The sequence below is a fragment of the Antechinus flavipes genome, chromosome 3 (genome assembly GCF_016432865.1).
Source record: "Antechinus flavipes isolate AdamAnt ecotype Samford, QLD, Australia chromosome 3, AdamAnt_v2, whole genome shotgun sequence".
Taxonomy (NCBI): domain Eukaryota; kingdom Metazoa; phylum Chordata; class Mammalia; order Dasyuromorphia; family Dasyuridae; genus Antechinus; species Antechinus flavipes.
In genome coordinates this window covers 496,227,193-496,250,651 of record NC_067400.1, presented here as the reverse complement: position 1 = coordinate 496,250,651, position 23,459 = coordinate 496,227,193, and the positions used below count along the sequence as shown (strand labels likewise).

At 34.4% G+C, this 23,459-nt stretch overlaps 1 protein-coding gene across 1 annotated transcript; it reads left to right on the top strand.

The window, feature by feature from the left end:
• The first annotated feature begins 4,273 nt into the window (after positions 1 to 4,273).
• Positions 4,274 to 17,825, top strand: LOC127558057 (stromelysin-1-like). The gene is made up of 10 exons (XM_051991291.1): positions 4,274 to 4,665; positions 5,555 to 5,799; positions 5,900 to 6,048; positions 6,907 to 7,032; positions 9,143 to 9,307; positions 9,440 to 9,578; positions 11,589 to 11,722; positions 13,205 to 13,364; positions 16,255 to 16,358; positions 17,420 to 17,825. Exons 1-10 carry the CDS (start codon positions 4,453 to 4,455, stop codon positions 17,518 to 17,520), a joined length of 1,536 nt encoding a protein of 511 aa, XP_051847251.1. The 5' UTR covers positions 4,274 to 4,452; the 3' UTR covers positions 17,521 to 17,825.
• The last annotated feature ends 5,634 nt before the right edge of the window (positions 17,826 to 23,459 follow it).

Sequence of the window (23,459 nt, the reverse complement as noted above, 5' to 3'; positions counted from 1 at the left end):
TGCCAGTAATGATCCCTTTGCTCACAGAATCAAGAAGGTATCTGGTCAAATACATGTGACAAGGGATCATACAAGTCTTTGCTTGAACAGCTCCAATGAGGGAAAGTCTATTACCACCAGAGGCAGTCCATCCCACATATGAATGGTACTCATTGTTAGAAAAATGTTCCTTACCCATTTAAACCTGCATTTTTGCAACTTCTCATTATCCTGGTTTGCCCTCTGGGACCATGAAGAACAAGTCTACTCCCTTGTTGATGTCACTTCCCTTCACTTAGTTATAAACAGCAATCATGTCCATGCAAGCTTACTTTCTCCAGGCAAAATATTCCCAGTTCCTTTGACTGATTCTATGTGACATGAACTTAGAGTCCTGGACTATATCAAGGGGCCATGATCTGGATACTCTCCAGTTTACTAACGTCTTCCGTAAAACGTGATACCCAGAATTTAATGCAATAATCTAAATTTGGTCTGACCAGTAGAGCAAAGTAGCATTAGTTCTGAACCCTATGACTTTCAATGAAGTCATGATAACACTTAGCTTTTTGGTTACCCCATCCTGTTGGCTATCAATGAATTTGTAATCATTAAAACCCTTTCACTTTTCAAATGATGTGCTATTTAGCTCTACCTCCCACCATCTCGTCTTGTCTGAGTTCAATCTGTCTTTAGCTCTCAAGACATTAGCAGAGCAAAGATGACTGATATACCCTGAAGTCAGTGAACAATCACACTTTTCTGACTCAGGGGAACAGCTTCATAGATTTCCATAGATTCATTTTGATGATCACTTACCTGCTCCAGGGCAAATTTTCCAGCATCCTATCCTGAATGATTTATAACATTAAAAAGTATTCTACACATATAGTCACAAGAAAGACAACATATACTTGTTAGTCACGTATCCCATAATTTGGAAAATAGGTGATTCAAATATGGTCAATACAATTTATAATAATCCATCCTGCCCCAATCTCTCCAGAAAAGCAAAGCAATTTCTCCCTAAGAACGGCTAGGTGGCACAGTGGATAGAATGCCAGATCTGGAGTTAGGGAGACTCCTCTTCCTGGACCTACAAAATGAGCTGGAGAAAGAAATGCCAAACCACTTCAGTATCAATGCCAAGAAAAGCCCAAAATGGGGTCATGGATACTTGGATATGACTGAAAGGACTGAATAATTCCTTCCTCTATGAAGCTGGAGATGTGTGACTGTATTTGTTTGGATGGACTTTTTCACCTTTCACATTTTAGCTGAACTAGATGATTTCTATACTAGAGAAGGAACCTAACCCTCTCCATACATCTTTCTATATCTCTTTTGGACTTCAGCGAAAAAGAGAAAATATCTGAGGAAGAGGAGGAGCAAGAAGCACCAAAAGGAATCTGAAGAAACATATTTGCTCATTCCACACCAGGCTCTCTCACCTTGTCCTCTCCTCTGACCCAGAACTACCAGGTCTGTCTGTCTGTCTGTCTCCCTCTCTCTCCATTTCTTCCTCTCCCTCTTCCTCTTTCCTCTCCTCTCCTCCTTCTTCCTCCCCCCCCACCGCATTTACTGGGGTTAAGTGACTTGCCCAGACTCACTCAGCTATTAAGTATTAAGTTTCTGAGGCTGCATTTGAACTCAAATCTTCCAGACTTTGGGGCCAGTGTTCTATCCACTGCAACATCCAGCTACCCCCAGGGCTCTTTTAATTAGGAACTAAAAATGTTGTCCTAGAGAAAAGAAAACCTGGGGGAAAATAACGATTGTCTTCAATTTTTTGAAGATAGGGTAGAATGGTGAGTAGACTGCTAGTCAGGAAAACCTGGGTTCAAATCCTGGCTTTGCCACTTGCTGGATGATTATTCAAAAGTGGCTTCTCTTGTCTGGGCTTCAGTTTCCTCATCTGTAAAATGCACTAGTTAGATGCTTTCCAAGGTACTACCCTATTCTATAAGGATCTATTGGAGCTAACCCCTGCCAGTTCCAAGTTGCTGATTGTTAAATTTGTAGTGTAAGTATTTATACCTTGGAAGTAGGCAAATAGTACAACTCAGGACTTGGCTTATTATTTTATTGATTGATTACAATAGGAATACAATAATAAATTAAGATTAAACTTAAAAGAATATTGTGAATACTCCCCCCCCCAAGCTGGTTGTCAAACATACACTAATATACCATATTTATAGTTTTTTGTTGTGATTTCTTCCATTTTGTCCCAGAAGCCAGAAATACAACTAATAGGAAACATCTAATGACAAATGATTTTGCCCCAGGAAGGGTTTTTTACTTTATGAACCACAGAGATGTGGGAGTGAGGGGGAAGAGTCATAGAGGGCAACACTTTAGAACCACCGCCGCAGGGAGCTATAGATAAAGGCCTGATAGAGAGCAGCATCTGAAGACACCTGCTGGGAGCTATGCAAAACTACAAGAGAAACTAGAGTGGAGAATAACTGGTTATTATCAGAAACATTCGGATGATACCTGAGTGAGCTGAGAGAAGATGTAGAGGAGCCTTGCTGCTTGGTGAGAGCAATTCCTGGTAATTCTTATTGGGAACAAAAAGGCCCTATGTAAGGAGAAGAACCTACCTCTTCTAGACTGAAACTGAGTCAAAATTTATGTAGATATTTGGAATAGGGCTGCTAGTTGACAGACTTCTGTTTGTTACTTAAGAGTTCTATTTTCAGTTAGTAAAAAAAAAAATCATCTATTAAGCACATAGGTAAGCATTGGAAATATAAAGAAAGGCAGAAACAGTCTATCAAAAATAATACAGACTAGTGGGTGAGATGAAGGAAATAGAGCATAAAAGGGAAGAATTAGGGAGGAGGTAGAGGGCAATAGGCCAAGGAAAGGAAAGAAAATTTGAATTGTCTTGAAGGCAGGCAGAAAAGCCACAGGGCAAAGGCACAAAGAGGGAGAACATTTGGGGGATAGTCAAAATAAAGGGATCGAAGAATTTTAAAAGCCAGTATTACTGTTTCATTAGTGTACCTAGTTTGGGTAAAGTGGAAGAAGACAGGAAAGGTTTACAGGGACTAAGTTGTAAAGGACTTTAAAAATCAGAACATTTTGTATTTATTTCTGAAGATAATAGGGAGCCAGTGGAGTTTATTGAGGAGGGGAGCGATTTGGTTACAACTAGTTTTATTTTGTATGGCCTTTTAATTTAAAATAACAAAACAATAACTTTTCTCCTTTGATATTTATTGTGACCTGTAATCTCAGTATATTGGAATTACTATATTTCCTCAGTCCTAGGTGGAACTTATGAGCCAAAAAATTAAAGATTTTCTCAAATGCATTCAGATTCTTTGTATACTAGATCCTCACCCAAAAGTTCACTTTGAAACAACTTTCTAACATATTGACCAGTTCAAAAGAAGAATTACTTGCCCCGTTGTTTCATGAGTTCCCTATCCTTGGAAGTCTCAAATAGTGGCTGAATAACCATAAGCTAGAGATGATGTAGAATGAAATCATGCTTTGGATAAGAGCCAGACTAAATTAGTTTTAATGTTCTTTTCCAGTCTACGAATGAATGAATTTTGTCCAGTTATTCCAAACTCTTCCTGACACCATTTGGAGTGTTCTTGGCAAAAATACTGGAGCGGCTTGCCATTTTCTTCTGTAGCTCATTTTACAGATAAGGAAACTGAGGGAAACAGAGCTAAGGACTTGCCTAGGGTCACATAGCTAATATCTGAGCCAGTTTTGAACTAAGAAATATCAGTCTTCCTGACTCTAAGTACTCTATCCACTAAGTTACCTAACTGCCCTTTCAACTCTAAAATTCGGTGAATTAATTATCTTTAATTGCAAAATAAATTTAATACAATTATCATTAATCATAATGATCATTAGACAATAGTCAATTTTCCTGCAATTTTCCCTCTTCTATTCAATTTAATTTCTCCTAAAACACTCTGCTATTTGCCAAGCACTATGCCAGGAACTGTCATAAAATGGTAAAAAAATAAATAAATAAATAAAACTATCTCTGTCCCAAAGAACTTCCATACTTCTGAGGCTCGTATTCTACTTGTTTGTGTGTATATACTTGTATTAGAGAATAAAATGAACTGGGCAGAAAACTGCCTTGTTTTAAAAAAAATCTGGACTATTTGGAATTTTTACAAAGTCATCATCCTCCCCACATGAAACACACACACACACACACACACACACACACACACACACATACATATACATACACACGCACATACACCACATACTGCTCTATTAGAAGGTCTAGTGTAATTTTTATTTCCAGATTCAGATATTAAAGTTTTCCTTCATGAAAACACAGGAAGCATTTCCTGCATCTTAATCACGCCTCGGCATTGCAAAATTGGAAAGCCGAGAGGAATTAGGGGGGAAAATCCTGTGTCACCCTTATTTATTTTGGGGGAATGATTTTTGTTACTGCTCAGCTATGACTCAAGCCAGTGGGTCATGTTACCAAATACCAAAAAGGATTATAAAAGTGGAGCCACTGAGGCATGCAGGAGAGATAGTTGGCAGAATTTGACAAACTTTGCTAAAAGACCAGCATTGATGATCACAATGAAGAGCCTTCTGGTACTCTTGTTATATTTGGCATTTTCTGCAGCCCACCCTCTTCATCCAGCAGCCACAGCTGGGAAGATGAGCATGGATCGTATCCAGGTAATGTATAAAGACAGGTTTCACTTCCCTAGGGCGGACAGGCAAGCAGGCAGGCAGGCAAGCAGACAGCAGTCCAGTGGAGCAGTTGAAGAATTAATCTTTGCATTCCTGTTATTTGTTTCAGGTTCAAAGACCATGATTTAAAACAAAAATGTAGGAAAGTATGCTTATGATATTCCGGAAAATTTTTTAGCTGATTATACTTCTCTTGGCAAAGGCAAAAGTTTTTGGAGATAGAGGTTCTTCTTTGTACTCTCCATGGAGAAATCAATACTAGCAAGGAGATATGGAAAATTACAGAAATTATCTAGATAAATTCACCTGAAAGTCACACAATTAAGTCAAAAGTGTTCTTTTTCTTTATCTATGTAACATACATTACTTTTCTTTGAACAGTAAACCCACTCACAGTAAAGTTTAAAATTTTGTTATAAAGGAAAAATCATCTATGAAGATGAATTGTTACCTGAAGGGTAAACTGAAAGGACATAGTCAATTCACTTTTGTTTTCAAAAGCTAGAAAACTATTTCAAATGAGTTGAGACATGAGCAATAGGATAATATTTCTACAATATTATAATTCCTATTTTTATTGTTCAAACCTATGACTTTCTCACTGTAAGAACTTCTAGTATATAAATGCTCTGCACTGATAGAAACTGACAATTTATCTATACTTTATAGTTTTAGAGAGTTGCTTGAGGCACTGAAAAGGCTTTATCCTTAGTTAAATAGCCAGTATGTATTTGGGGAAGTATCTGAATCCAAGTCTTCCTTACTCCACGGTTGGCCTTTTATCCACTATGCCATACTATTTCCTATTATTGTTAATAATAATAGGTTAAAAAAATCTTAGAAGTAACTAAATAAATGTTTCTTATTCTACTAGAAATATCTGGAAGACTTCTACCACCTTGAAAAAGATGGAAAGCAGTTTGTTCGTAGGAAGGACAGTAGCCCTGTTGTTGCAAAAATCCAAGACATGCAAAGGTTCTTGGGCTTGAAGGTGACTGGAAATTTGGATGATGACACTATGGAGATGATGAAGAAGCCCAGATGTGGATTTCCTGATGTTTCCCCTTTCCGTTTCTTTCCCTATATGCCTAAATGGAAAAAGAATGAGGTTACATACAGGTAATACTTGGTGTAGAGATTTCTTGAAGTGTTAATTTTGTCATTTACTCTTGACATAAAAATGATTAAGGGTAATTTTCTTCAATTTTTTAAAATAAAGGATTGTAAACTACACAAATGATATAAATCAGCTTGATACAGATGCTGCCATAGAGAGAGCTCTTAAAGTCTGGAGTGATGTTACTCCCCTCACATTCAACAGGCTCAGGGAAGGAGAAGCTGACATAATGATCTCTTTTGCCGTCCAAGGTAAAAAAAAATTTTCTTCCACCTCTCTTTCCTCCATTTCCCTGCCATCTTTCCACAGTGGAAAGAATGCTGCATTTTAAACTAATTCAACAATTGGTAGACAGCATAATAAGATGGGAAGTTCATTAGGTCTGGAATAAAGGAAATAGGGCTCAGACGCTGCCTCTGACACTCACTGTATGATCCTGGACAAGTCATATATTCTTTCTGGGCTTGTCTCTTCCTCTGTTTTTTAAAATGAGTTGTCGGGGGAGGGATGGATTAGATGGTCCTTGAGTTCTCTTGCAGTGATAAATCTAAGATTTTCTGATCAATTCAATAAGTGTTTATTTAGTGCCTACCATGGATTATTATTGGGATAGGGAAACAAAGTAAAAAAACAGAACAGTATGTGTCTACACAGTCAACTGGAATATAAACAGATAAGTAAATGCAAAATATATCTAAAAATGTGAAGTTATTTATATTGGAACTAACAGTGAGAGTTATATAAATATATAACTATTATATTTACTTATTTATTTATTATAGTTATATAAATATATAAATGTCTCTTCTTGAGTGGCATATAATCTGAATTTTGAAGACAGACTTTTAAAGTCTTTTTCAGTTTTAAATCTATGATCCTAGGAACCTATGCCAGTCTGGAAAGCAGCAAAACAAATAGGAAAGAATCTTAACTTCATGCATTTCATTTGGCAATAGGGGGTGGAGCTGAGAGATTTGTGAGAGGAAAGTAAGCTAGTAAAAAGGCAAATAACTGTGTGGTCTAACCATTGTGATATAATTGTTTCCAAAACTTCTGAAGACAAAACCCCTGACTACTTCTCCAGAAATATTGTTGTTTTTTTCTGTTAGATCATGGAGATTTTATACCCTTTGATGGACCTGGGGGAGTCTTGGGTCATGCTTATCCACCTGGGCCTAAGATAAATGGAGATGTTCACCTGGATGATGATGAAAAATGGACAAGAGATACAACTGGTAGGTTAAAATTATCTTAGGATGATTTTTAATAAAAATGATGATTAACTAGAATGCTCTAGAAATGAGATAACTGTCGATGAATTTATATTTATTATTGAGAAGTTTTCTAAAATGCATTAATTTGTCCCTCTGCCTTAGTAATATAATATAAGGAGCATAGTCAAAACTTTATTTAATGTTTCATAGTTCTCTAAGATACTTTATAGCACTAAATCTGCAATCTCATCATCTTGTAATTATCAATTGCAATTTCTATAATACTATAGATGTAGAAGGCATAATATAATGAATTGAAGCGTGCTTATCTAAAGTTATACCTAGGAAGTTATGCTTTTGGCTAAATCCCTGTTTGGAGAGATTTGGTAAGAATTCCAGTTAATGGGTTTTGTTTAATTGAAATTTTACTGTTTCTAAGCTCAGATACTCTTTCATGGTCTTTTTCGAATATTCCAACTCCAAAATATGTATCCATGTTTCAGTGTTCATATTTTTTAATGAGTCGCATATGTCTCAGAGCACTCTTGCAGAGTCTAAAATGAACCATGTGTTAACTTTTTACTAATATTAAAAACAGTTACTGGGAAGCAGTTACAAGTACTGAGAAATGAAAATGGAAGTAGACACTTTATTAAGAGGATATCATTGAAATGAATACTAAACAAAAACTTTTAGATTAGATTGGGACATGTCCCTTTAGACAGGATAAAGGATCATTGAGACCATGTTAGGCATAAATAGCATAATTTCAACAGCTAAACATAAACAAAATTTTACCCAAATTAAGATATCAGAGTAGAAATCATTTGGTTTGCTTGTTTTTTTTTAAAGTTATAACCTTTTTATATAGCATTGACTTATCATTTAAGGTAACATCTTAGGAAATTGTGTAGGGCACCAAGGGGCTGACTTGCTCAGGATCATGAGGTTTTTTGGTTGTTGTTTTAGTGGTGTCAGACTCCTTTAAACCCCAATATTTAAACCAAATATTTGGCATATTCAAACCTACAAAAATGAGACTCTCTTATTCTAAGTCCAACATGCTATGCAGCACACCATGTACCCCCTTGCTGAGTCTCACAGCTAGTATTTTCCTGAGGCAGGATTTGAAACGAATTCTCTTGACTCCAAGGTTGATCCTTTATCTATTCTCTTTTGCTACCTTGGGATATGTTTTTAAAACTACAGAGTAAGACTGAACAAGATATGTATGCAAAAATGGATAGATATTCTAGGAATATTTTGTCTTACTTTTTAAATGGTGTATTGCATTTGATCTTTATCTGCAAATCCAATAGACCTACTAAAGATGTAATGATTTCCTCAGCATCAGGAATTCTATTTAGCCCAATTTTCTGTGTAGTGTGTGAGGCATTACTAGATAAACTTACTTAAACAGGATCACATAATCAATAACTGTGAGAGGGGGAATCTGAAGCCAGGTCTTCCTACCCCTAAATCCAACCTATCCATTCTTCCTTTATCTTGCCTTTGAATAATGTTTGATAATAATGGTGGAGAGAAAAGTAAGCAAACCTCCCAAGCTGAAAATAATGCCCTGTATATCAGGCTGTCAAAAACTATTTGTTGGTAGAATAGAAAATCCTACCAAAATAAGAATTTGGTTACTCAAAGACCTCAAGAATGAAAAAGCTGTGATTCATTGACATGGATATTGTAATTAACTCATACAAGACTTAAATAGCATCTATTTTTTTTTATTTTAGCTCCTTTGATATTATGTCATTAAAATCCTGCATACATTATTCTCCTGATTTAAAAAAACGATTTTTAGAGCAGTTTTCTATATTTAGTGTGCATCCCAACATTATCAAGGAAAAAGATAATGTTCTCCAACCTTATTTATCATTGGAAGAACATATTGAGCCCTTCTCTTTCAAAGATCATCTTCTTTAAGTTAATAAGGAATAATTTCTTTAACCTTGGACATATTGATTAAGTTCCTCTAGAGAGATTCATTTAAAAGTTTGTTAAATATCTACCTAGGGATGGGGCACTGTTCAATCTGATGATAGTCATATAATATTCACTGTTTGAATAATTCAAAAATTAGCTTTTTGATCACTGAAAATTGATCATTTCCCACCAGGAGTCAACTTATTTCTTGTTGCTGCTCATGAATTTGGCCATTCCTTGGGTCTTTTTCATTCTACTGACACCAAAGCCTTAATGTACCCAGTCTACAACCCAAACACAGACCTCACAAAGTCCGTCCTTTCTCAGGATGATATTGCTGGCATTCAGTCTCTATATGGTGAGTGCAAAAATGAGTTAAATTCTTTCTAAGTTGTTCTTAAATTTATCTCTTTATATTTGCCTATATATTTATCAACAAGAATTTGTGTTCATTTGTTTTCCCAAATTTTCCCTCTTGGATATTCTTTAGGTTTTCCAGATGGTCCAGTACTACCCACCAAGTCTACAGATACAGAGAAGCCTGAAGAGAAGCCAGTAACTTGTGATCCAAACATGTCCTTTGATGCAGTGAGCACTCTTCGGGGAGAAATGTTGTTCTTTAAAGACCAGTAAGATCAAATGACACTCCCTCCCCTTAACCTAGTTTGTTGTTGAACCAAGAAAAGGCAAAACTTTCTTAATATTCACTAGTAGAAATTTTCTCCAAGCTGGTCTACATTCCCCAGGCACTCTCTGTCTCTCTAAATGATGAATGTGTTTGCAGACTTGAATATGATTGATGCTGGTTCAAGATAGCTGCCTCTACTGTCATGAATCGTAAATAATACTGATAAAGTTTAGAGGGTCTGATTTGTTCAGACTCTTAATTTTACAAATAACAAAACAGGTATGGTAATTAAGTGAGTAATCAAGTCTGAGGTCACAGGATCATTAAGAAGAAGCATGGTGTAATCAAAAGTACCATTCTATGAGTCAGAGGATATAGGATCCCAGCTCTATTATTTCTGATTTTATTGTTTTAAAAAAATCTCAAATCAGTCACTTCTTAAAAATTCTTCCCTAATGTGCAACCCAGTTGCACAGTACTAAAAGGCAACATAGTATAGTATAATGAGTCCTAGACCCAGAATCAGAAAACTACAAAGAAGCTTGGGTTTATTTTTAAAGGTAACTATTGGACATTCATTTCTTTAACTAATTAGATAAATCCTAATAAGACTTGATTTTCCTTACTTTACCAAATCATGTTTATCCACTAGTGGTATTCAATTCAAATAGAAATAGATTTCTTAAGTGGTAAGTTGTTTGACTCAGAAAATCACACATTAACACTTTCTATGTTGTATTATATTTTTATGTATTTTGTTAAATATTTTACAATTAAATTTTAATCTGGTTCAGGCCCCATTAAAGAGTGTTGCCTGCTATGTGCATAATGAGTTTGATACATCTGCTCTAGGAGAAGGGCACTGAATTTGGAATTAGAAGATTTCAATTCAAATATCAGTTCTGCTACTTATCATAATTGTGACTTCAGAAGAGTCATTTTTCTTTTCTTGGTCTCAGTTTCTTTATCTGGAAACAAAAGAGATTTTATTAGATGATCTTAGTTTACCTGTAGTACTCAATCCTCTGCATTTTATGATTCATGATGCTTGGAGAATCACCACCATGCTTCTGTGGTCTGTGCTCCTAAGGTTGTACTCCTGGTTTTTTCACTTTGAAATCTTAGTCAAGTTCTAGAAAAATGGGGAGAAATATCATTTGTTACCTTCTTGAAGACTTTTAAAGAATAATGGAAGGAATATGTCATAGAAGAAAGCTCATTTAGCTTACCTTTAGGCTCTAAGATGACTTGTTTGAGTTAGGGTAATCTACTTCAATTGTCTGGGTCTTAGCCTTCCCTTTTGTTGAGGAACTGATCCTATAGGATTCTTCCAATTCTAAATCCCATATTCCTAAATAGCAAAACTGAAGTTTGAACTTATGTCCTCCGACCCAAAGAACTGTCTTGCCACTGGAGCTTCATGCAGAAACATTGACACACTCTGAGTAATTTATAGATGGGTAATGACATTTTTACATCTGCCCAAAAGAATACTCTCTGAGGCTAACATTTTAGAACACAGCCTACAAATCAATCAATACATAGCCATGTTTACCTTCCACAAGTCAGATTCAAATCAGATAACACTGTGGAGGGCAACCTACAACAGATTCTTAAGGTAGATTAAGAGTAAGTTATAGAGAGGCTAGGTAGAAATACTCCACACAGGTATTCAGTCAACATTTCTCCTGGAGCACAAGTCCTTGTGTGTTTCTGAGGGAAGTCCTAGTTGAGATATTGCTATTACTGAGCAATCTTTCTCTAAACTATTGTAGGAGTACCATGGATAGTGTGAGGAGTGACAATGGCATGAAGGCCCTTAGCAGGAGAGAGAATACCTATGAGAAATGGGATTTAGGACAAAGATCTTCTGACCATCCAATAGGAGAATCTTCCTCTCCAAACCCTCATTCCCCACCTCTCCCTTCCCCAGAGATGGTAACTGATCATCTTTCAAATATCTAAAACCAATGAGATGTTTGATGTGTGGAATTCTCTTAAACTGTTTCAGGTACTTTTGGCGTAAGTCCTCCAACAATATAGAACCAGCACTCTATTTGCTGACTGCCTTTTGGCCCTCTCTTCCATCGGGTTTTGATGCTGCCTATGAGCTCACTACTAAGGACATGGTTTTTATTTTTAAAGGTAACTATTGGACATTCATTTCTTTAACTAATTAGATAAATCCTAAGAAGACTTGATTTTCCTTACTTTATACACTAGTGTATAACATAGCATTTCTGATGCCAATATGATATGTGAAATCACAAATCATAGGACTGAGGAATGGAAAAGATCTTTAACCAAACTCTACTTTTTCAAATAGGAAACTGAGCCCTGGGCAGGTTAAGTGACTTGCCCTACTCCCGGCTCTCTGAATCTTGACCTAATACTTTTTGCCTCTCTATGAAACACATTCTTTCCTGAGAATTGTAGGAAAACACAATATGTCAGAACATGATTTACATATTGTTTCTTAAAGTTATTTTTTCTTAAGAATCTAAAGTTACAACTTTAAATTTCAAAATTGCCTGTCTTTGCTTAAACATGTAACATAATTGATTAAAAATTCATTTAATAAAACGTGCAATAAGGCAAGTATATACTATAGCGGATAGAGTACTATGCTTGGAGTCAGGAAGGCCCAAGTTCAAATCAGGTTTCAGGACCTGCTTTCTAGTTTGTGATCTTGGGCAAGACACTTAACTTCTGTTTGTCTCAGTTTCTTGGGGGTTATCTTGGAGATAACAATAATAATAATAATAATAATACCTACCTTCCATTATGGTGGGGAAAATCAGTCTGTAAAGTACTAATCACCTAGTCCAGTATATTTTATTGTTGTTCAGTTGTTTTTCAGTGATGTCCATTTATGACCTCATTTGAAATTTTCTTGACAAAGATACTAGAATAGTTTGCCATTTCCTTCTCCAGTTCATTTTACAAATAAGGACTCAGGCAAACAGAGTTAAATGTCTTGTCCAGAGTCACCTAACTAATATGTGTCTGAGGTCAGATTTTACTTCAGAAAGATGAATTTTTCTGACTTCAGGCCAACCACTCTATTCACTGCAGAAATAGTAGACTCTGTACAAGTATTAGCTATTATTTATAGTGTTGAATATTATTTTCAAATTTCATAAAAAGTTTTAAAATTTTTTTTACCTATTATAAAACCATAACATTCCATGACAGTTAAGGTTTCTAAGCCTTTCATATACATTATCTCAGTTGATCTTCAAAACAAGGATATGCATAAGTCCCTATTTTATGGATGAGGACATTGAGATCCAGAGAGATCAAAATGACTAAACCAAAGTTCTCAGCCATTAAAGGCAGAGCAAGAATTAACATCCAGGTCTTCCAAGGAGAAGGAAATGGCAAAACACTTAATTATTTTTGCCAAAAAAATCCCAATGGGGTGGGGTCACAAAGAATCACAGGAAACAGCCGATCAGGTGTAAGTTTTTATATTATAACAAATAACTCTTCCAATTCCATTTTTTTTTTTTTGCTGCTCTACTATATTTCTTCAACAAAATGTATTTCTGTAATAAAAACAAAACAAAACAAAAAAAAACTTTGACCTCTCTCTTACTCGAAACTTCAATTGATTTTTCTTCATAGAGAGCAAGTTCTGGGCTGTCAGAGGAAGTGACATTCAGCCAGGTTACCCAAGAGATATCTACACTCTGGGCTTTCCACGAACTGTAAAGAAAATTGATGCAGCCTTTTTCTACAAAGAAAAACAAAAAACATATTTCTTTGTGAATGACATTTACTGGAGGTAAGACTCAACTCGAGGACCTTTCTATAAAGTTTTATGAGGTATACTATTATTTTTCTCCCAGTCCTTCAGTGAATATTTACCCTGATACTTCACTAAGATCTAGAGATGACACTATGTTTCCAAAGGTTGTGCCAGTGAAGTTGAATTCTGGCATATCTTTTGCTGAACAGGAAAAGGCCTCCTTTATGAGTCTGTTGTCTGAGCATAACTGAATTAGAGAGGCTCATCTCCAATTTGACCATTGGGTAATAATTTTCATTCATTTATCTATCTATCTATCTATCATCTATCTATCTATCTGTCTGTCTACCTGTCTCTCAGTCTTTGCCTATCTGTCTGTGTATTAATCTATCAAGCTGGAAACAGCTTTTGAATGTAGTCTACCAGATAGTATTACAAGCTTTCTTCATCAATGAAATTGTAAATCCTGGAATTTTTGCTTTATTTTTCAAAATGATATGTTAGAAACCTAACAAGATAATTTTTCTTACCTAATCAATCATGTGCCAAATATTGTGCTAATTGTTGAAGATACAAAAATAGGTAAAAGATAGTCCTTACTCTCAAGGAGCTAATAATTGTAGAGGAGGGTACAACAACATTCAAACAAATATATACAGAGCAAGCTACATGCAGAATAAAAGGGATAAAAAGGATACAATCCCTTTGAAGTAGTCTGCAGATCTAGCAGGGCAGCTAGAGGCATAGTGGTGAGTGCAAATGTGGCCTCCAACACTTGCTAGCTATGTGACTCAGGGCAAATCACTTAACACTGTTTGCCTCAGTTTCCTCATCTATAAAATGAGCTGGAGAAGGAAATAGTGAATCTCAAATAGTGTGGAGTCATAGTCAGTCATGGCTAAAATAACTGAACAGGAAAAAGAGGATCTAACTAATCTAGTGTAAATTTTTATTTTATAACAAAATCTCGAATTTATCATCAAAAATTCACAAGCTTCCACCATATACTGTTCTTGTCCAGTTTCTATATTTAATAGGTATATTTAATATATATATCTAACTATGTCTTATCTGAAATTCTCTCTTTTGTCTTTTCAAAATTATGCCAGTTCTTCAAGTCTGTCTCCACAATCCTCATAATGCCTTCTTATATCATGATTTCCTTCTTTAACAATCCCCACCACTCAATTTAGCACTTGATTTTGCACTGTTTTGTACTGATTGTACTTATTTTATGTGTGAATGTGCGTCCCCTTTAGATAACAATGTAATTGAGGAAACAGAACATCTCTTATCTATCTATTTATGAAGGAGCCAGGGCTAAGCACTTAATCATTGCATATAGACACTTTTTTTTTCAAAGTTTGATTAATTTAAGGGACAATCTATGCTCTCTGGAAGGGCTGCTCTTTCTTAAAAACAAAACAAAAACAAAATAAATTAAGTGCCTCACATAAGCATTCGTGTTTATCATCATTGTCATCCTCTGAGATAGAGTAACTAATAATCCATATTTCACAATGAAGAAGGCCAAGGAACTGGGGAAAGTAATGGGGAACAGTGGCTAAAGAACTATTTCTGTTCACTTAAAAGAAATCATAACAAACTTACTAAGAATTAGTCAATGGACTCAAGATGCATTTGATGTCCTTATTTTCACCTTTCTAATACCATTTCCTCAATATGTACTTTGGTCTGTGGCTTTCATAGAAAACATATTAAATTTTAAGTGGATAGCAGAGGTAAATCATCCATTTTCTTCTGATATCTTGCCAATCATTGTAAATAGATTTCTTTCCCTTTTATAATGCAGACAGACTCTATGCTTACATTGTATGAATGGTGCCATCTATACATTTATTGTTCAGTTGCCAATTGACAGCTCAGTTAGCCACTGACCAGAACAAGAGACACTAAAGAATAATGAATTTGTACTCCTTCTTCTTTTCTCTGATGATCACACACACACACACACACACACACACACACACACACACACAGACACACACGGCAGTGATCTAAGTTTGCAAAAATGTTTTGCTACTTCCAGAAATTCCCTGGAACAAGGAAACACCACTCTTCTCAGACTGTCATACTCCTCACCTGGAAAACTGATGTTGGTAGGGAGGGAAGAGAGAATTGAGTAATTACAAATAGAACTCAAAAATCCATGGATGAGGCAATGCTCTAAAATGCCCATTAACATAGTTGTCACATATTCCTTAGAAGGAACTGTAGTCAAAGTACAGTCTAGGACTATACTTTTGATTCTTTCTGTTAAAATTGTTCTCTGCTCCCCTTCCCACTCCAATCTGGAACTCCCCATTACTTCTAGTGTTGGGTATGGTTGATTGGAGGTGGGGAGATGATGTATTTGTTAGGGCTTGTGGGTAGAGAATCCAAACCTCAATTTTATTGTGTAAATACCAATTTCTAAGATCAACCTGCAAATCTAAGAAAATACTTGGAGCAAATAAAATAAATTGTGGTCTAAAAATGTTTGACATTTTTTTCAAGACTGTTAAATATTTGTAGTTAGGATGACCCACCAAAATAGTAGCATGATTAAAATGTCAACCCAATCATTTGTGAATTGAACATAAAAAGAAAAAATACTACTCCAAGAGAATACATTGAACTCGTATTTGGAAAGATTAAAACTGAAGAATGCAGTAAAAGACTGCTGGAAACAGACAGACCTGGGGAAACTTCAAAAGCTTGACTTCTTAATTGCCAATCTAAATAAATTCAGCAGAATGCACTGGACTACATTTAGTAGGATGTCTTCAGCCTCAAAGGATGATCCATCAGTCAATAAATATTGATTAAGCACCTGCTATGTACTAGTAGGGAATACAGAAACCAAAGTGAATCACTGCCTTCAAGGATCTTACATTCTAACCTTTGTTCATTTTGTTTTGATTAGGTATGATGAAAAGAGACATTCTATGGATCATGGCTATCCCAGAGAGATAGCAACTGACTTTCCAGGAGTTGACCAAAAGGTCGATGCTGCTTTTGAGGCCTTTGGTAAGATATAATAGATTTCAACAATAACAAATCTTACACAATATTATAAGGGGGCGGATTCTAAAATGTTTTCTATCTGACTCAACTTCTGGCTGGACTGTGACACTTTCTACAAGTTTAAAATGTGGTAGAAAATTAAAGCAATTAGATAATAACTCAGACCCTCTTTTCCAACTTTTCTCTCCACTTCCCCTCAACAACTTTGACACAATTAAGTTACTATTTGATTATTGTAACAATTTTCAAGTTGATTTTGCAATCAGATGGAAAGTATATTGTTTTCTCTCTAATTCATGTATTGACTTGCTACATTTTGGGTTCTTTTGTGAATATTCAAATACAGGAAAGTCTTCATTACAATTACTTTTAAAAAAGGGCATTCTGAAAGATCAGCTCAATGATATAGCAGATAGATCAGTAAACCTAGAATAAAGGAGGTCTGAATTCAAAACTAGTCGCAGACAGATACTCCTTGGTTGATTCTGGGCAAAGTGTTGAACCTTTGTTTACCGGTGTCTTCATCTGTACAATAAGGATATTAACAGTACCCATTTCATAGGGTTATGGTGAAAACCAAATTACATAATGTTTATTAAGTGCTGGACACAATGCCTGCCATTTAGTAGATACTTTAAAAATGCTTATTTCCTTCCCTTACATTTTCTAAGAAAAGAGCAAAATAGACTTGGAGACAGGATATTTGAATTTTAATACAGTCCTGATGCTTACTTCCAATTATATGATCTTGAGGAAGAAATTCAATGTTTCTAGATTTTAGTTTCCTCATTTGTACTATAAAAGAAGGTATTGGATCAGATCATTTAAAAAATCTCTTCCAGCTCTAGTTTCTATTGTGCTACACTTTAATTCAACAAAAACTTATCAGAAGAACTGAGAAAATCTTCTGTGAGCATTAGGAGGAAGGGAAGCAAAGAAAGAAAAATTCCAGTTTAAAATTTAACAATATCTGATTCTGGCTTAAGTATGTCCTCTAAGTTTTTGTTTGTTTGTTTGTTTTTTGTTAGGAAAAAAATAATTACTTACCTTGCTTTTACTTTTAGGGTTCTTCTATTTCTTCAGTGGATCCACCCAGTTTCAATTTGATCCTAATGCTAAGATGGTGACCAGAACCCTAAAGAGCAACAGCTGGTTTAATTGTTAAGAGAGATCGTCATAAGATGGCAGCATTGTCTAAACTAATGAACTAATTTTTTCACTGAAACCACTGAGAATGAAAAGAGTTCATTTTCTGATGAATGTACAAGGACCGAGAAAGAATACAAATCTGATATGTGTACCTTAAAAGTGTATTAATTTATTATGAAACATCAATTTGGGCCATTCTTCTTTTATTTTTCTTTTACTAAGTTTCTGCTGATGCAGGAGGAAACATTGATGTGCAATGGACAGGAGAATGTGACTTAATAAGTTATTACTTGTTATTCAATAAAGATTTTTGCCAATAAATTTTGCTTATAATTTACTTTGGTTCAAAAATTAATCACTTCGTAGAATTGCAAATTTTCATATTTGAAAGAAATTTCAGAAGCCTTCTAGGCCAAAATAGACCTAGAAAGTGATCCCATCTGCAAAGTATTTTCAAACAGTAACCAAACCCTTGCCTGAAGACTTTTATTCAGGGAACTATATACCTTACAAAGAAACCCATTCTATTTTTTGATGGCTCTAACTGGATATTGAGAAGGAATAATAGTAGTTGATGATATTTAACATTTATGTGATGTCTGAAGATTTGCAAAGCACTTTATAAGTGTTAGCTAGGTAGCACAGGAAGATACATCTTCTTGAGTTCAAATCTGGCCTCAGGCACTTATTAGCTATGTGACTGGGCAAATCATTTAACTCAGTTTCCTCATCTGTAAAATGAGCTGGAGAGAAAGAAATGGGAAATCACTTTAGTGAGGTTGCTAAGAAAAACCAAATGAAGTCACAAAGATTTGGATGTGACTGGAAAATGATGAACTAACAAACAATAATATATCTCATTTGATCTTCACAACGTCATTGGAAGGTATTATCTCCATTTCACAAGTGGGGAAACTGAGGCAAGTAGGCTAAGTGACTTGCCCAAATTCATATAGCTACCAAGTGTCTAAGGTTGAATTTGAACTCATATCTTCCTGACTCACAGCCAATCCACTATCTAATGAGCCATTTAGTCTAGGGACATCTGAAATAGGATAATGATAATAGCAGCTGCCTTTCAGAGTTGTGAGTATGAAAAGAGATAGTTTTTGTAAAGCAGTTATATAATGTTAGATATTATCAAATGATAAGAATTGGTAATTGTTTGGATGTTTTGAGTAAGAGAGGGTAGAGTCAAAGATCCCTCCCCTCTTCTTTAACCTTCTGTTTTTAGGTTAAACAGTTCCTGTAATAGATCTTCTTACAATAACACCTTTGCCTTCTTGTTTAACCTCTCTTAGATCACTCTGGCTTATCAATATTGTTCCCAAAATGTGCCCTTAAAACTAAATACCACTTAAGAGGTATAATGGGTCTAACATTCTATCTATATTTTACTCCTTATTGCTATATTGATAAAACTAAAGTTAGTTAATTAGTATGCAATAAACTGAATTTATAGTTCACAAAAACTGTAACACATAAATTGTAATTTAGACTTTTCCCACCCCATTCTATATTTAAGTAGTTGATTTTATATATATACATATATGTATACACACACACACACATACACACGTATATATATACGTATATATATAATATATATATATATATATATATATATACACACACTATATATATATATATATATATATAACTTTAACCTTGTACATTGGCCCTGAGAATTTTCATTTTTTAAGAATCATTACATTATAGTAGCCAGTTCAGGTATTTGGAACCTTATATTCCCAGTTTTGTATCATCTACAAATCTGATAATCATTCACTTAACTTTGATCCAAATCACCATTTAACATACAGAGCAGGACTAAGGGCAAAACACTGAGATGTTCTTTTAGAGAAATTCTCCCAGAAAGACATTAAATTGTTTTTCCTTGTGACCAGGCCATACACCAAAGAATCATTGTTGTTTCTTCTTCCCTTGATCACCACTCAATTTTTCTCCATCATAATTCACTATTCTTTATTACTATCCTGAGTCACATTCTACCTAACCTATGATACCAATGACGTTGAATTCTTTTTTTTTTTTTTAAGATTTTTCTTTATGATCTTCATCTTGTACATTTTATAGGCATCTTGGTCCATAAATTTTATTATTACCTCTCTTACTGGGTGTTATGAATGACTGTTCCTCTTTATTGATAATCTTTTTTCTGTTGTAACTACTACTTTCTCTGACATCTGTTTTGATGAATACATGTAGGTAACTAAGTATATATATATATATATATACACATATGTATATATTTTTAATTTTTCTCTTAAAGCCCTTTTGATTAGATTTATAAATCTCTAGAGAAATATGTACTTTACTGGCCTTTGCTTGATGTATTCCATCCTTGGCCAAAAACAGAGTAATCCTTTAAGTCTTGGTCTAAAAAATCTAATTCTCATATTAAAAAGGTTATATGTTTGTGCATAAAATCTTTCTGTAAAATCCAAGTGCAATGTGAAATATTTAATAACTTATTGTCAAAAACAAAAAAATTACATAATGCTATTTAATCAAATTTTAATGAACAAAGTAATCATTTTATTCAAATATATCTCTCCTTATAATATATATAGAGATAAAAAAATCTCTCCTTATAATATACTCTAATAGGCTAAAAGGCTTTAATACAAGATAAAGTATATTTCGGTTAGTTTACTTTAAGTCTCCATCAGTTATTAGGACAAAAATTTATATGTTAATAATATACGTTAATTTGAGTGGTGGACATTTGCATCCAAAACATTACTCTTTGAATGAACTTCATCCTAGTATCATAGATATGCTAAGTACCTTAATAAAGATGTAGAATTTGTTCATGGAACTAGAAAACTATACAATTCTTTGTATATGCAATAATTGTGAACATATTGAAATGATTCTAAAATTTGGTTTTATAAAATGAATAAATCATATCTCAGTAGCATTTTATAGATTATTTTATTTCTATACAATTAAAGTTATTAATAGTTTAATGTGGTGTTCTCTTCTTTTGTAAAATATAATGGTTCTCTGTGAGCAGGTTTCTTGGGGAGGTTTCCTGGAGGCAGCCTTAGTTTCAGTTCAGATCAATAATTACTTCAAATGCAGCCAGGTGTTGAAATAGTTCTTTATTGTTTCTCCCAAAATAGCCCAGTTAGCTTTCTTTGGTTCCAAGAGGTCTTGTTGCTAGCTTCAGCCTCTCTCTGAATTTTAATTCTGCAACTGCAGATTAGCTTTTCAATCTCCCGAACTGAACTCTCACTTTGTCAATCTTCTGAAGTGACTTCTGGCTCTAGCTCAACTCCGACTCATGGTTTCTTCTGAACTGACGCTCCTCCACTCTGAATCTTTTCAACTGACCCTGATGACTGAGCTCAGCTGTTTTTATGCTCTCTCAAAGGTGGACTCCTCCTCTGAGACTGGGATTATGGGAGGTGTGAATTCACAAAGTTACAAAGTTAACTTTGTGAATCTCCCATACTTGTGAACTCCAATGAGTACTTAAATACATTAGTGAATTAGAGAATTTGCTAAGTATCATGCTAAAGTCATGTTAGGCAACTGACATCACTTTGTAAGGATTCTAACAGTTTAATTTTCATATACCCTTAGGAATACTGTATAGAGTGTCCTTCATATGTTTCTATAACAGCTTGAAGTATCTCTCTCTCCCTCCCTCTCTTCCTCCCTTCTCCTTTTTCTCCCTTCTTCCCTCTTTCTCTCTCTAGCATCCCTCTTTCTCTTTCTCCCCCATTTCTTCTCTTGCTCTTCTTGCCACGCTGTTTATCTCTCCCCTCCAATCTCCCTCTGTTTCACTTCCTCTTTTGTTTCTCTTTAGGAGAGAGGCCTGGGGAAAAGAAAACATCTAAGGGCCAGTCAGGTAGCCTTTTGCAGAGCCACACATATGACTATAACTAATAGAAATGGAAGACAAGCTACCATTATGTAGTCATTCTAATAAAATGAAATTTAATCAGTGCCAATGTAAAAGGCTACAGAGATTTCGGAGTGGTTTGCCATTTCCTTCTCAAGCTCATTTTACAGATGAAGAAATTGATGCAAAAAGGTTGTTTCTTGCTTAGGGTTACATAAATAGTAAGTATCTAAGAACATATTTGAAATCAAGATGAGTCCCATCTTGACTCTGTTCCAGCATTCTGTACACTATAGCACCATCTAGCTATTCATGTGTAACCTTATATAAGTAATTAAAACTCTGGGAACATCAGATGTCCTCAGTTGGACTTCAATATACCTGAAATTCCTTCCATTAGTGGCACCCTATATTCTATTAAAAACAACAACAAAACAATATCTTGTTAAGTTTTTTTCCCTATCTTTTGCTTAGCATAGAGACAATCATGTTGTTATTAGCAATAGAAAACTAAAGGACTTTTTTCTTTTTGTATGTCAAAGAGGCATAGTTCCTAGAGGGCTGGATATGGAGTTAGGAAAACCTTAGTTTAAATTTTGACTACTTGTGTGACACTAGATAAGTCATTTAATCTCTCTGATTCTTTTTTCTTTATCTGTGAAATAAAGTGGTTGGACCAGATGGTCCCTGTGGTCTCTAGCAGCTCTAAATCTAGGATCCTATAATATTTCCTAGAATATATGATAATCATAAAAGTTTCTTGTTTTGTGCATTCACAATTTATTGCTCATTTATTTCTTATTATTTTTGTAATAAAGACTTTAGGGATATAAATATTCTCTTAAATACTACTTTTTAGTATTTAAAAATACTCAGTTTTTATTTGAGTAAATACAATTTTTGTTCCATATCCTGTTTAAGTGAAATGTCATGAATGATAAGGTGTGTAAAGAATCTCAAGAGAGCTTTTATCAATCATGAAGCAAAATAGAATAAATAGAAAGAAAAATATTTTACTTATAATTCCCTAAAAACAATATTAACATTGATTTCAATTCTAGGTAAATCATTTGCATCATTTTTGAACTAATGAATAAATTAATGGTTTCTTTGTTTTGCTTATTTTGCTATTCATTATTTCATGGAAGTTTTTCCATGTTTTTCTAAGATGATTGAGTTCATCATTTCCTAGTATTCCATCACAATCATATACTACAACTTCAGCAGTTCCCTAATTGATAGGCATTCCTGCAATTTCCTGTTCTTTGCTATCACAAAGAGAGCTGCTATAAACATTTCAGTAGACATAGTTTTGTTTTGTTTTTTCCCCTTTCTCCCTAATTAAGCTTTGGAAATTTATTATTCGAGGTCAAAGGATATAAGTAATTTAATAACTCTTTGAGCATGATTCCAGATTGCTCTCCAAAATGTTTAGATCAGTTCACAATTCCAACAACAATGAATGTGTCCCAATTTTTCCTCATCCCCTGCCAACATTTATTGCTTTCTCCTCCAATCATTTTAGCCAATCAGTTCAGGGCAAATGATATTTCAAGGTTGTTTTAATTTGCATTTCTTTAATCAGTAATAATCTTAGAACATTTTAAAAATCTGACTTTAAATAATTTTAATTTTTTCATCAGAAAAATGCCTGATCATATTCTTTGACCAGTTATCAATTGGAGAATGACCTGTATTACTATAGATTTCACTAAGTTCTTTATATATTTTTGATATGAAACTTTTTTCTAATAAACTTTATAGAATTTTCCCCAATTTTTGGCTTCTCTTTTTATCTTGGCTACAATTATTTTATTGAACATAAACTTTTCAATTTACTGTAATCAAAATTATCCATTTCATATCTATTTTTGCTTTATATATTTTGTTTATATATTAACTATTTACTTATCCATAAATCTGATCTGATAAATACCATGTTTCATATCCTTCTAAAATTCTTGTAATGTGTCTGCTTATATCAAGATCATGTATATATTTAGAGATCATCTCAGGAAATAGAGCAAGATACCGGTCTGTGTCCAGTTCCTGCCATATTGCTTTCCAGTTTCCCCATCAAT